At 41.1% G+C, this 12,576-nt stretch overlaps 1 protein-coding gene across 4 annotated transcripts in view; it reads left to right on the plus strand.

Moving 5' to 3' along the window:
* The window catches only part of PRKG1 (protein kinase cGMP-dependent 1), a 583,016-nt gene that overhangs the window by 495,790 nt on the left and 74,650 nt on the right, over positions 1–12,576 (plus strand). For all 4 annotated transcript variants that reach the window (XM_035137531.2, XM_035137530.2, XM_060274879.1 and 1 more), the window contains one exon: positions 6,128–6,193. In XM_035137531.2, the coding sequence (XP_034993422.2) occupies positions 6,128–6,193 (66 nt within the window). The remainder of the gene's footprint in view (positions 1–6,127; positions 6,194–12,576) is intronic.

The following is a 12,576-nucleotide window of genomic DNA, read 5'->3' on the forward strand; positions in this document are numbered from 1 at the left end:
CAGCGCAGCTTTGCATAAAATATTTATGGTACTTCAAAAGGAGTGTCGGTAAAAATTCATTTTAGAGTTTATTTTCTTAAAGCTAATATCTGGTAACATAAAATATGTTTTTGCCATTGGCACTGTTTTAGATTCAAAATTATAAGATCTTGCTGTGTTTCTTTCAGCTGTGATTGGAGTGTACAAACAAACCAATACTCATTGCCTCCCTTTTTCCTCAACCACTGCCGTAGAAGGCAGGTGGCATACGAAAAAGCGAGTATTAGGCCAGGTGTTTGTAATGATGATGATGATGAAGCACCCTTTCGATACAAAAGCTGACAGCTTTTTGCTAAACAAACATAAAAATCCTTTGACAGTATATCTTAAAATTTTGAAGCTACAGCTATCCCAGTGGCAAAAACATGCTTTAAAATGTCAGAGATTAAGTTTATATCCCTCAACAAAAACCCCTAGAGGTCCATTCTATGTCCTCTGGGCATTACTAGAGATGAGTGGGTGTTCTCAACTCCACTCTGTTACCTTTCTGAGGTTTCATTATTCCTTGTGTTCCACCCTTGTTGCCCTCCAGCAAAAAGGAGAATTTAGAAGTACTTATAACACATTTTTTCACAACGAAAAAGTTTAATTTCTTTGAGATTTATGACTATAAAACATTGACAATGATACCTGGGCTGGGGGGATTACTTTGGATCATACCCAAGAATATGGTTTGACTCATGCAAGGCTAGAGACTGATATTCACTGATCACCCCTGCCCAGTGACCATATGAAACCCCAAAGACTGCTTCTGAAGATTGGGGCACCCTTCAGAACAGAATGGGATATAGTGTGGGGGACTTGGGTGGGCCATGGGGAACCTCAGGCCCAGGGGAGGGGGTCAGTGGTTTCCCTATAGACTTCTCTATGTGACCGTTGAGATTCTCAGCAGGCCACCCACCCACTCCTGAGACCCCTTGCTGGTTCTGCTCCACACCCTCCTCCAGTTCTTTTGTCAGACTGGAATGTGTCCTTGAGCTACAGCAATGCCTTTGGCTTGCCTGGATGGAGATAGATAGTTAGTTAGTTAGCTAGCTAGCTAGCTAGCTAGCTAGCTAGATAGATAGATAGATGCATGTGTAGAAACGGTGGAATTTTTAATAGTTGGACTTCAGCCTACTGTACAAAGATAAGAATTGCATCCGTTGCCACACTTATCCCTGGCATTTGGCCCCCAGAATGTTGCCTCTGATGAAATGCAGCCCTCATGCTGAAAAGGGTTCCCTACCCCTGAATTATAGTCTAAGGTGGTGCTCCATGTTGTTCCGAAACTTATGCATGCCAAGCACACATGCACAGGCATAGACGGGTGTACCAGATTGGCGGGGGGAGATGCTAGTCACAAGAGGATGCAGCCACAGTAGAACATATAAAGCAAAGATGAATAATATGTCTTGGCACTGGAGCTTCTGTGGTGCTTGCAAGGGAGTAAAAGAAAAGAATCTCACAGCGTGGAGCTACTAACAGAAATCAGAAAGAAGTGCATGACTAAATCATGATAAAGGGGACATTTCAGAAGCATCTAATCTCCAGGACTCAGTGATGGCTATGAATTACACACTGCTGGTACAATTTTCTTCTGCCTGCTCTGTAATCTGAATCTTCTTTGGTGAATTAAAAAAAATTAATACTGTCAGTTCAGCATAGCCACCTGCTTAGCACAGATTGTGTACAGCAGAAGACTATAGCTTGACTATATTAATCAGGGGTTCATTTGAAAAGCTACACTTAGCAGGGTTTCAGTGGCAATTAATAAAAAATATTTAGGAAACATGGCATATGGTGCCATAAATTATATACTCAAGCATAATGAATATTAAATCCATTCCCTTTACAACTTCTCTTCTTCTCTTCCATTTGATTCTGAGCAATGAGATCCTCAGCTTTGCAGTTTGCAGCCACTGCAGACAACTGTCTTCTCTTATTATGACGGCCAGTTCTTGGAATGCCTTCATAGCAGCTTGGCCAAAAGAGGTTTAACAGGTTCTAATTTCCCTTTCAAAATCCTGCATTTATAGAAATTGTGACAAGGTGCAGACTCCTGTTTGTTTCCTTTAAAAATAAATAAATGCTTGCATCCTTCTTCGCCTTTCAATTTACAGTGGCATGAGATATTCTGTCAAATGTGGAACCTCAACCAGGAACCTCTTGTCTCCCTTTTTGAAATGGCATACACTTGGAACTACAGGGATTTATTTCAAAAGGATTTGGTGGGAGGCGTGTATTTCTCATTCATATTTGCCTGGAGGCAGTGTGGTAAAGTGGATAGCGTTTGACATAGGAGATTAACGTTCAAATTGCCATGATACTATCTGGGCAGCCTGGGACAAGTCATTATCACTCATCCTACCTCAAAGGGAGGATAGTTAAGAATTGTAAAACACTTTGGCCACAATCCAACACAGGGTTAAACCCATTTAACTGTACATTAGATTGTAGGCAGGATTTCCATACTGAAAGTGGATGTAATAGTACTTTGTGAAGATCTCAGTGAAACAGTTGTGTCTGACATTCATATTTAAAAACATAATATATTCTGCATTTCTCATCTGAAGTACAATCAAATGAACAATTATTTAAACCTAGATTTTTCAAATAATAGTTACTACCCTTCATTTTTCATATATCAGGTGATTTTCACAATCAGGTGTTAATGAATACAACAGCAGAAAGTTTACATTTCCCCGCAACCTACAAATAACACTGAACATATGCATTGATATAACTAGAAAGACAAGATCAATATATCTGAATTATATTTATATATTATTATTATTATTACCGGTATTATTAGCATGAATATTCATGAAAATTTATTCTTCTCCAGAATAAGACGTGTTGTATTTCAGTTACTAGTCATATGCTCTAGTGGTCTGTTTGGGGCTGCAATCTTATTCACACTTAGGTTCCATTGCAATCAATAGGTTTTACTTCTGAGTAGCACTGTCATAAAACTATAGTGCATCTCAAACCAATTCTAGGAATCATTAACCAAATAAAGCTCCTCCCTACCCCTCTTTAAGGGTTTTCTTTTTATTTTAGCAAGCAGCCTCATTTTGATACGGAAGAACAGAATGTAAGAACTGTAGGAAGAACAAGGAACTGTAGGAAACTGCTGAGCTGGACAAGAAAATAAGAATAAAAAAGGTTTTGGCATGCAGATTAGCTCGATCCCTTGTGTGGGTTAACAGGTGTCATGTTTAAGTCTGTGCTAGTATAAAGCATTTGCCGCTACATCTGTTGGTGGCAGCTCTCAGTGCAGCAGAGCTGTTAAGAGAGTACGGATGATGAGAGGAGGTGCCTTCAAGTAGATGAACTTTGTGCTTCTTTGTGGCTCAGCAATATGCTCTGCTTACATTTTGCATCCTGCATACAGGAGATACTTCCCAGAGCAGCTGTGACCTTTTCCAAGCCTAAAAGGCTTTAAGCTGGAAGGTCTGTAAAATTCCTGAGCTGTGCCAGAGCCCAAGGTAGGGTTGTTGGATAGAAGGGAATAGTAGTTTCCCCAAGGAGGACAATGGTAACTGCAAACTCTTAACTATGGGCTACTCTGACAGTGAAAGTGACTCTGAGAATGAGGGTTATCTCTCTGGAAGTAGTGATGAAGAATACAACCTAGAAGTTGAAAAAACCTGCGAGTCAGTGCTCACCAGATTGTATTTTCATAATGATTTGGGGCTGGTGGGTTGCCGGGGGGGGGCAGGGTTGGCACTGTGATTGTCTAGTGTGCTGCATTATAATGAACATTTGGCTTAGACTAATAGAAAGGAGTATTAATAACTTGCTGCATGTTTGGAATTGGAATCATTTCTCACATCTTAATCTACTGACGTAAACAAACTGTTATTAACTTAGAGTTATATTAAGCACCATAGCCAGACGGATATGTGACTTAATGTAATTGGGTTAATATTCCTAAATTGTAATTAAACTAGGCTCTCTCTTTTTTGCTACCTTTCTAAAAGTTTGAGCTTAATTTCTAAAATAAACTGTAGTAAGCTCAGTTATGTTATTGTTTTCTTGGTGTGTGAATCTTTACGTTAAAGAAAACATTAAATGACAGTTGTTTCTTCCTGACCTACCCCTGCCTTCATGGCCCGTATTGAAATGCACTTTAAAAAAGAAACAGAAGGCACATGCAAATTCTGTGTTTTGCACTTTGTGCGTAGGCACTAAAAATCAACTTTCACTAGGCAATACATGAAGTGTCATCAATGGCAGTAACCAAAAGGCAGCCTTAAAGGTGCATACACAGTGCAATGAAGAAATGGAGTATTCTGCAATTAGCTAAAACTTTGAAAGCAGTAGATCAGGATCGAGGTGTTACTGCAGGTTTGCTGATACCATAATTTTATTAAATACATACCTTTTTAAAGAGCCATATTACACTGCCAACTTCATATCAGATTTTGATTTATAAAGTTGAGGGTCAATTTGTATACTTGTATATCATATAAAAGTAGCATTTTTATCAGAAAGAGAACAGAGTTCTTTTGTAGTAAAATCCCTTTTGATTGAGCAGTACTTAGCTATCAGTGCAAAATTGCAAATGGCCTTCAAACAGCATTACAGAGATGGTGTTGCAGTTGCAATATGAAATCCAGGTGTGGATCAGCCCTTCCAAATGTGAGGATAACAAGTGGCAGCTACACTGAAATGTTGCCGTGTGACATTTTCTTTTCCAGAAGACTCTGTTCCATTCAGTCGTCCCCCCCCCCTTTAATAGTCACTGTATTTTCTGTTGCCACTGATCCATGCTCAGTCTTCGTTGGGCCATTTTGACTCCCACTCTTAGAGGCCCTGCTAAAGTTTTAGCACCATATGTATTGGCCCCTGAGTTTGCAATATGTATATATTGAGGGGGTGAGGGACCTATGACTCCTCAGATTTCACTGGACTAAATTTCTCATTATCCCTGGCTATTGGCTATGTGCTAAATACTGGATCAAAATAATGATGGTATAAAGGCCCCAAACTACATGACCGTGGCAGACTTTTGACCCTGCAACCCATCACCTGAAGTCTCTCAGTCTCTCTCTCTCTCTCTCTCTCTCTCTCTCTCTCTCTCTCTCTCTCTCTCTCACACACACACACACACACACACACACACACACACACACAAACACAGAGAGTAACTGACAGGTTTAGTAACAGCTGTAGGGGGAAACCCAAGCAGAAGGGGAGGTTTAGTACATTTAAATTGCAACTCATCCTCCTGTTGTCAGGTATGAAGGTGAGGGCTTTCTCTGTGGTGGTCCCATGACTTTGAAGTTCACTACCAGCAAAGCTGCTACATTTCGGTTCCTCTGAAAAGCCTTGAAGACCCAATTAATTATTTTCACACTGGCATGTGTAGGTGTGGTTCTCTGTGATGCTGCATTTTAGTTCTTTAGTGGTCTTACAAAAAAGTTGTGTTTTGCCTTAGGGGTGAATGTGTATTTGTTATCGCTGGTTTTAGTAATGTGGGTTTATGGGAAGTTTTGTATTATATTTTATTACCATAAGAATTGTATTTTACCTGCTACTTTGCATGTGGTCTTGAGTGAATTCAACTCATAAAAGGGGCCTTTAAATAGTTTAAATAAAATAAATACATTTTAATCCTGAACAGGAAAGGCCTGCTTTTAAAGCTGCAATTCTGCAGCAATCTCGTCTAGTCTGAATAACTTTTTTGGCATTTGTTCTGTTCTTTTAAAATGACGTGCAGATAATGACAATAACACTCAGTTAAATATTCATGCTTCTTACGTGGCCCTTGGTGCTGAATTAGTTGCTCATTTCTCTCATACTGAACCGCAAAGTCGGAGAGACCCATAATCAAGATAAATGAATTTGTAAAAAGGCATAGAAATGACTGAGTAACCTATCTGCTGAGAAAATGACTTCTTATGATAATGTTGTTTTGGAAACATTTCTAAAGAGCCGCAAGATTTAAAGCAAAACAAGACATTATTTTTTTAATGGTTTAAAATATAATAAATCAATAAAACATAATTCTCATTTGCAAGATATATTAATGTGCGAATGGTTTACTTTACTGTAGACACTGTTGGCAAAGTGTGTAAAATGCATATTATTGTCCTTTCAGGGAAGATGTTCGGACAGCCAATGTTATCGCTGCTGAAGCTGTAACATGTCTTGTCATCGACAGAGAGTAAGTGTGCCATTTTTTACCCTATGATACCAATTATTTTAAACTGATCCTTATTGAAGTTGTGTGTATTGCCCTTCATCATACAAGTGACCACAATACAGTACTGTATACACTTAGGTCCCGCTATCCAAATGCTCTTTATACGAAAAATTCACTTATCCAAACATGAGGAATTAGTACCTCAACCTCACTATGCACATTGTAGATTCAGATACTCAAACCGCCAGACCTTCACGGAGTACTGCAAAGAAATAAGCAGCCTTAAACAGTGCTTTACTGTTCGATGGCAGCGGTTTTGCCAAAAACTATGGTGCAGTTTCCGGGCCGTCCTCAAGGGAAGCATCGTGCAGAGTGTATTACAATAATCTAATCATGAGGATACAGGAGCATGCACTACTGTGGAATGTTATTCTGATCCAGGAATGGCTGTAACTGATGTACCAGCCATAGCTGGTAATGGACACTCCTTGCCACACAAAAACACTTGGAGCTCAAGGGACAGAGTACCCCCAGGAGTACCCCCTTCCTACATTGGGGGGGGGCTTTGCTAACCTGGTATTGACATAAGATATACAAATTAAGTTACAGTTCATATGTTTGGCAGTGACCACAGTTCTAGTAAAAGGACTCTGGGATTTGAAATGACTAACAAGGATAACTCCTATGTGGACTCACAGATCCCCAATACTGTCATTCTTTCACTGTTGTTGTTGTTGTTGTTGTTGTTGTTAAAATTTGTTTACTACCCTTAATTTGTTTGCTTAATCTTTTTACTACTCTTAATCCAAAGGTCCCAAAGGTCACAACAGAAAAATTCAGCAGTTCCAGAGATTCAGAGATGTGAATATTTTTTTAAAAAACACACACCAAATAATAAGCATTTCTTTATCTTAACTCCTACATCAATATGAAGCAATTATTGGGCTGCTAAATTAGAGTTTTCATTTAAATTACAATATGTTGGATGCGCTCTTATTTCACTTTAATCGATCGATTACCCTTTTAATGAAATCCTCAAATTAAAATACACTCAAAGGGATGGAGGGTGAAACATTAGATAGTATTGTTGAGAGAATACATGGAGTATGGCAAAAAGTTCTACTGTATATTATTTTGTTACTTTTGAGCTCTATTGTGACCATAAATGTGTAAGGGGGGGGTTACATACATACATACATACATACATACATACATACATAGCTCCAAGAAGTTAATTTCAAAGTGTATTCTATTTATTGAAGTGTAAGAAAACACTGCTTCAAAGGAAATATATTGTTAATTTAACTTACGACCCACCAGAATTTCACTGGGGCTGTATCCGATATAAACAGATGGGGACTGTTAGGAATTTGAACTAAATAGCTTCTGTGACACATTTACAAGAAAGGTTCCATGTTACACAAACCAGCCATTATGCTGCATAAATCCATAGGGAAAGATGGAAATTAATGAGCCCAATTAAACACATTCGACAGATATTCATTGAGGAAAGCCGTTAAATAATTACTCACATTTTATTTGAACTATTCAGTACAAACATTTTGCAATTGGAACTTAATCATCATTAAAATAAATAGGTAGAATTAATCCAAAATTAGTCTTTAATCATTTGGTAATTATTTTTGATTCTTATGACAGCAACTTAATATGTTTTTCTTTTGCTACTGACAATGTCCTTGAAGTAGCAGGAGAGTGCATATATAACTTCTAGGACTCAAAGTTAATCCACTGTGTACCAGGGATTTCAACAATGTCGTGCAGCTGAGTGTGACCGCATTCATGCTATTTATAGTGGAATATGTACTTAGTTGTATTGTGACCCTGGAGAATCTGATTTTGCAGTCAGCGTATCTATTTCCAACACTCAATTAATTATATACATGAAGCTAAGTGGAGAAACTCGTTGTAGATTATGGGAAACCTATTAGCCTTGTAAAAAAAAAGTGCATGCTTGAAGCCTCCTTTAATAGCTTACGTCAATGGTTTCAGGTTTTCCCCCTCACACATTATTCAAGTTGCATATTGAGGATGTAGTCCTGACACCATTAATCATCATCATCATCATCTTGTTTATGTCCCTTAAAATCAATGATGTCAAACTTACATATTTTATTGTGGGTGTCAGAGTTCCCTTGATGTAAATGAATATTCTCTGATTAGTGTATGAAGGTCACTGCCACAAGAATATGACAAAGTTAGATGGCTTTAAAAGGGGGATTAGACAAATACATGGAGTTCAGGTCCATCAATGACCACAAGTCATAGTGGCTATATGTTGTTATCACCATGTTCAAAAGTAGTATGCCACTGAATATCATTGAAACGTAGGAAGCTGCCTTACACTGAGTCAGACCATTGGTCTATTTAGCTCAGTATTGTCTACACGTACTGGCAGTAGCTCACCAGAATTTTGGAAGATCTTGGATTCCCCCAAATTGCTGGGCTGCAACAACAGCAGAGGGTGATTTTCTTTAAGAATTGTCTCTGGGTTTCTCAGAGGAATCTTGTTCTACCACCACAAAAAACAGGTTGCTTAAAAGGCTTTCGATCTAATCCAGAGGAGCTGCTCTTGTATTCTTAAATTCTGTTCAATTCCGTGAAGGTGGCAGCTCATTGGGAACAAAGAGAGTGGCCCCACAGAACTATCCCTAGCTTTGTAGTGAATGAAATCTGCTCTCACAAGACCACTTAATTTGAAGATTTGAGTGCAACCTCAGAGAGAGTTAATCACAGGTAACAGAGAATCTAAATCCCTTGGATTCCAATTTAACCAGGCTTGCAAAATTTTCACACATGAGTATTTAATCACATTTGAGCCTCTCCTGTATAATCCCATGAAATGGTTAAATCTGAACAGAAAGCATAAAGAAGGTTTTTGTTATGAGAATTACCGTTTCCCCATTCCTGCAATGAAAGGTCAGCAGATTGGGTCTTGGCTCTACCCACAGCTCAAAGGCAGCTAGCAGCGTTTGGGATGCAGGGCTCCCAGAATTCAGTTTGCTCATGCCTTTGTTGAGTGCAGCCAAATCTCCATTTGCTCCTATTCTTTGCTCTCTCCTCAGGTGTTTTAATATACATACCTTGTCTTGCCCCTTCTTACATTGCTGTTTTTAATTCATTGGCTTGTTCTCCCCCTGTTCTGCTGGTCCACAAGCTCCTTCTCTTGTGTTTTTTCCTTGGTTCCTTCTCTCTTGGTCTTTTCCTGCCAAAATTTAAAAAGGGAGTTAGACCAGCTTGCCAGCAGCATTTACAACTTCTGCCTTCACTAGGCAAGAAAGTTGTTACCTCATACCACACAGATAAGCGGGTAGCCGGAAAAGACTTGGTGGCAAACATTCCCTGGGGTGGGAAATCGCAGGGAGGCCCCTTTCTTTATTGCTAAGGCACCTGTTGCCTCAGACCACTTTTGATTTTTCTCCTCCACCTTTTCAGTCAATAGAAGCCATGCTCGTACAGATAAACCAGGCTGTTTGGGGACATCTTCCTTCAGGAACTCTACCCCTGGCCAGTGGCATAGCATGGGTTGCCATCACCTGGGACAAAGAAAATTTCCACTCTCAACACCCTCCAGACTTATAGGTTCCTGGTAAACTTCAAGAAGAGCCACCTAACTCCAAACAATCAGCTAGTCTACCTGAAGACCCTGCCGGGCACCTCCATAGGCCCAACTTCTCTTCCTCCAGAACAAGTGTAAAAGATCAGCTCAGAGGTTTGGACCCTCATCAAATCTAAGAAAGAGGATCTCATGTCTATGGCATGGGTTCCATTTCTGTGCATATCAGTGGCATACATCACTGTTGGCAAAACACCACACCTCTCCAATGGGCTCTACTGCCCTACCAGTAGACATCACATCAAGCAGACACTTGCACGTCAAACTCTCCAAACACCTCTGCCGAGCCTTGAGATGGTGGACATTGTGATCCAACCAGCAGATGGGCTCTCCTTTTCACGATCGTGACTTTTGAGGCAAATAAATGCCTGTTCTGAAGTACAGCTCCATGTTTAAACATTAAGAAATTGAAGGATAAAAATATTGTGGCACCAAAAAAGAAGAAGAAGTGGTTATCTGAAACCAAACCCATGTTAACAACAGATGTATGAGCAGACAGGTTAGGACTTAAAATAGCTTGGTCTAGGACAGCTGGTATAATATAACACTAATGGATTTACCAAGTATTCCCAACATCAATTCTCTGAATTTGTTGTTCTGCTTCTTTTTTATTTATTTTTTAAGAGAGCCTCATTAGTGCTGAGAGAATACTGGTGATATGAAGTGAAACACCATGCTGAGAATAGTTTACAGGATTGAAGGAAATATGCCAGTAAAGTATTTGCAGCAATTTCCCATTTTATCCACTAGCCAAATGAGTATATGTGTTGAAGTCCAAATAACAACGAAATAGACAATTGAAAAGTAAATAAAAACACAAGAAGAGCCTTGCTGGATCAGATGAAACATCCATCTGTAATCTATCAGTCACCAGCAGGGGTTTTTCTCTCTCCTACACTTTTTATAGATTTTGTCAGCATATGCAAGTGGTGGCAGTGATCACCCCCATTTTCAGGGCATTCTCACCACAGTGCATCTGAGGAAGAAATTCATAGTTTCATTTACAGAGAGAGGAAAACACGATTGTCTCCTGTTCCATACAGTCTCTTCTCTTTGGCGATCACTCGTAGCTGAGTAAGATTGTCTTCCATAAACACAGTTTTAACAATGAGTCCGTAAGTGACTGTGGAGGCCAATTCTGGATCCACGCATCCTTCCACAGTGGGGACATTGGTTTCCGGGCTCGAGTTGATCACGGTGTGGATTTGCCAAGCGTGCCTCCCTCTTAGCACGTTTCTCCCTTGTGTCCTGAGATCGAGTGTCTTCAAAGCCCATGAAGTAGGACGGTGGGCTTGGTGATTCCTCCCCCTGCCACACACTCTAAAGCAGCGTTTCTCAACCGCTGTTCTGCGGTACACTAGTGTGCCGCCAGATGCTGGCTGGTGTGCCGGGACATGCCGCGGCGAGAAGGGCGATTTGCTGCCTTGTCACGTGCCGCCGGCCTTGGGCAGCCCCCCCCCAAAAGAAGAAGAGGCCAGGCGCTGCAAGGCACTCCGAGCGCTCGGCGCTTCGGAGCGCTCTGCTCTGCAGCCGCCGGCCTTGGGCAGCAAAAAAGAAAAGAGGCCAGGCGCTGCAGGGCGCTCCGAGCACTCGCCGTTTCGGAGCGCTCCACTCTGCAGCCGCTGGTTCCAGGCACCGAGGCGGCAGGCATCGGGCAGCACCCCCCCAAAAGAAGAGGCCAGGTGCTGCAGGGCGCTCCGCGCGCTCCCTGCTGCTACAGCAGCAGCAACAGCAGCCGGTTCCAGGCCCCTCTGGCTGGCTGGGGCGCTCGGTGGTCTCGCTCTACAGGGCATGGAGGTATGTCTTATGGAGGTGGTGTGCCTCGTGATTTTTTTCACGGAACAAGTGTGCCGTGGCCCAAAAAAGGTTGAGAAACACTGCTCTAAAGGATGCTACAATGTGATGTAGATTTCTTTCTCAGATGCTCTGCAGGCAAAAATGGACCCAGATGGGGCAGATCACTGTATGCCACCACTTTCCCACAAAGGCAAACCCTTTTTAAAATAAATAAATAAATAAGCATGTAAACAACAAATAGAAACACATCCAGTCTCCCAGAATGCTAAAACTGTAAGTTCCTCACTCATCTCCCACTCCTGAAAGTCACAACAATTTCTTTAGTGCATTCTCAAATGTGCAGAAACAGCATTACCATCCCTACGGCCTGAGAACAACGCTGCAGAGATGATGAGCCACTTTCAGGCCAGCCCTACCTTTCCCAACAGATATAATTGCAGGAAGCCAATAAGCAGGATATGATGGTGACAGCCTGTTCGCATTGTTTGTTCTCCAGCAACGGGTGTTCAGAGATGCACCGCCTGTAAACACAGAAACAGTGTGCCTCTGAATATGAATGATCTTCTTCTTCCACAGACAAACATAGCAATCCCAACTCCCCACTGCCACCACTGGGGCTCTGGAGAGCAGCAGAACAACCACCGTATCTGCACCATGGTGTCAGAGGTTGAGAGTGAGGTGAGGCAGGTAGATTGGGCCTGACTCTGCACCAGCTCCAGGCTGAGGATGCTGTTTCCCAAGCCACAATCAAATTCATGGCAAAACCCATTGGACTAGATGTTGCAACTTTTGATGTCCTTTCAAATTAAAAGGAGCATCTACCATTATGCTAGCTAGCTTTACATCACTTTACCAGACGATCTGACTAATTTTATAGAAACCTACTTGCTCCATCTGGGATGCAGGTGGTGCTGTGGGTTAAACCACAGAGCCTAGGACTTGCCGATCAAAAGGTCGGCGGTTCGAATCCCTG

This window comes from Zootoca vivipara, chromosome 5 (genome assembly GCF_963506605.1).
Source record: "Zootoca vivipara chromosome 5, rZooViv1.1, whole genome shotgun sequence".
In the NCBI taxonomy this organism is placed as follows: Eukaryota; Metazoa; Chordata; class Lepidosauria; order Squamata; family Lacertidae; genus Zootoca; species Zootoca vivipara.